Genomic DNA, 2,756 nt, shown 5'->3' on the forward strand with positions numbered 1-2,756 from the left:
AGGTGATACTAGTGGTGTTGTAGGATTTAGGTTTAGAGAAAACTTGATGTAGTCACAACACCAAATTTGTTTAAACAGTAGTAGGTAATAGTACTGGTGTTGTAGGATTTAGGTTTAGAGAAAACTTGATGTAGGCACACCACCAAATTTGTTTAAACAGTAGTAGGTAATACTAGTGGTGTTGTAGGATTTAGGTTTAGAGAAAACTTGATGTAGGCACAACACCAAATTTGTTTAAACAGTAGTAGGTAATACTAGTGGTGTTGTAGGATTTAGGTTTAGAGAAAACTTGATGTAGGCACAACACCAAATTTGTTTAAACAGTAGTAGGTAATACTACTAGTGTAGTAGGATTTAGGTTTAGAGAAAACTTGATGTAGGCACAACAAGTAGTATTACCTACTACTGTTTAAACAAATTTGGTACTACTAGTGATGTACATGACTACTTGTAGTCCCAACCTATCATTGGTGTAATACGACAATCACCACTTAATGATAGATGACATTATTGTCTTATGTGACATTTTATTTCCTTATTCAGTGGAAACAACAGTACGATGAAGTTATATATTTGTTGTTAATAGTTGTTAACCTTTTCTGTGCACCGCACACTTATATGTTTACGTGAAAAAAAAAAATATTACAGAAAGGTTCAAGAGGAGCTGTAACAAAAAACATTTCTTTCATCACAATACAATAATAAACTTCAAATACTTATCACACTTTGGAAATCACAGAAATTCTCTCAAATATTTTCATACATTACTAAGACTAGCAATCAGAACATAAAAAAATTAAGAAGTCAAACTATAAATTAAACTTAAAAACAGTACCAGCCCTAATTACAGTCCAGAAGTTAATAAATATAATGTCAGCATTAAAAATAATACAGCTAACCTCCTACAAGCTTGTTTGTTTTGTTTTTCTGAATTTCATGCAAAGCAACACGAGGGCTATCTTCACTAGCTAACCTCCTACAAGCTTGTTTGTTTTGTTTTTCTGAATTTCACGCAAAGCTAAACGAGGGCTATCTTCACTAGCCGTCCCTAATTTAGCAGTGTAACACTAGATTGAAGGCAGCTAGTCATCATCACCTACCGCCAACTCTTGACAGTCACATTATAACACCCCCACAGCTGAAAGGTCGAGCAAGTTTTGTGTGAAATGGAAGCTTAATGTGCAGTTTTACGTAGTTTAACTGCTGAATGAAGTAATGACAAGGCTTCATATAACAAAGGAATTTTTTCTTGTTTACTCTCAAAATACACAGACGTGGAAAGCCTTTAAAAGTACTTTTAAAATTAAACAGCTGCCATAACATATTCAACACATAACAACTAACCTTAAAGCACAAGGAAGGGTATACTATAAGACTGTAAGAACAGTTATTATGCATTTCCATAATGATTGGCTCTCACAAACAATAACCAGTAACTAATCCCACTGAATGAAAACATACCACAAAATTCAGCATGCATGTAACAAAACTATCATTGAAATGATAAATACAGAATAAAGACATTTCATTTTTATTCACTTCTATGGTCAATAATCCATTTAAAGAGAAAAAAAGTATTTTTTTAAATTTTTCATAATTTAGAACACAACAACAAATCCTACGTGTGGCTGTGCCTCTGTCATTTTGAAGAATTTGCTCAGTCAACTGACTCTTGTCTGACATTTCTTTACTTGAGAACTCTACTGTGGATCTTGAACTAGTTTCTGGTGCATAATTTGTTGGGGATGTTATTGTCGAAGGAGACTGAATATCCTGAAAAAATTCAAAGAAAATGTTAGATGAAATTTATAACCATGATTTAAAACAATATATATTTAATAAGTCTACTCTAGGTATCGTACATTATGTGGCTTCCGAGCTGACTCATAACTAGCCATATCTAATATGTACTTTGTGTGATGGATTAGAGCTAACAGGGGGAGATTAACTTGCAATGGAGTGAAACACGTCACCATTCTCACTCACTTCCATAATGGTAACTGGAGCTAAACACCAGTCCTATATGCCTTTAAGCATGTGAGCTCATATACCACTAGCAATGTATTCAGTGGATGTTGTTTGTCTTTAGAGGTTAAGATCCTTTTTAATCTACACTCAGTTTTAATGAAACATTTTAACTGAACATGTTTAGATCAAGCGGTATATAAACTCACATGTCCAAGATGCAAAAAACTAATATACTGGAATAGCCACTAGAAGGCTTTGCAGTCAAACAAAACAACATGGTAATGATAAATCCTACAACAACAGTAGTATTACCTACTGCTGTCTAAACAAATTTGGTGTTGTGCCTACATCAAGTTTTCTCTAAACCTAAATCCTACAACACCAGTACTATTACCTACTGCTGTCTAAACGAACGTGATGATGTGCCTACATCAAGTTTTCTCTAAACCTAAATCCTACAACACCAGTAGTATTACCTACTGCTGTCTAAACAAATTTGGTGGTGTGCCTACATCAAGTTTTCTCTAAACCTAAATCCTACAACACCAGTACTATTACCTACTGCTGTCTAAATGAACGTGATGATGTGCCTACATCAAGTTTTCTCTAAACCTAAATACTACAACACCTCATTGGTGTAATACAACAATAAATGACTACTTGTAGTCCCAACCTATACTACTAGTGATGTACACATTGGTGTAATACAACAATAAATCCTGACCTATCATTACTACTTGTAGTTACATCACTAGTAGTATTTATTGTTGTATTACACCAATGATAGG

At 33.9% G+C, this 2,756-nt stretch overlaps 1 protein-coding gene across 1 annotated transcript in view; it reads right to left on the minus strand.

The window, feature by feature from the left end:
• LOC106476060 (JNK-interacting protein 3-like) overlaps positions 1–2,756 on the minus strand; it is a gene marked incomplete at its 3' end in the record, with an annotated part of 21,958 nt that overhangs the window by 16,800 nt on the left and 2,402 nt on the right. The window contains exon 2 of the mRNA XM_022380032.1: positions 1,623–1,773. Within this exon, the coding sequence (XP_022235740.1) occupies positions 1,623–1,683 (61 nt within the window). The remainder of the gene's footprint in view (positions 1–1,622; positions 1,774–2,756) is intronic.

The sequence above is a fragment of the Limulus polyphemus genome, unplaced genomic scaffold (genome assembly GCF_000517525.1).
Source record: "Limulus polyphemus unplaced genomic scaffold, Limulus_polyphemus-2.1.2 Scaffold9728, whole genome shotgun sequence".
NCBI classification, from domain to species: Eukaryota; Metazoa; Arthropoda; class Merostomata; order Xiphosura; family Limulidae; genus Limulus; species Limulus polyphemus.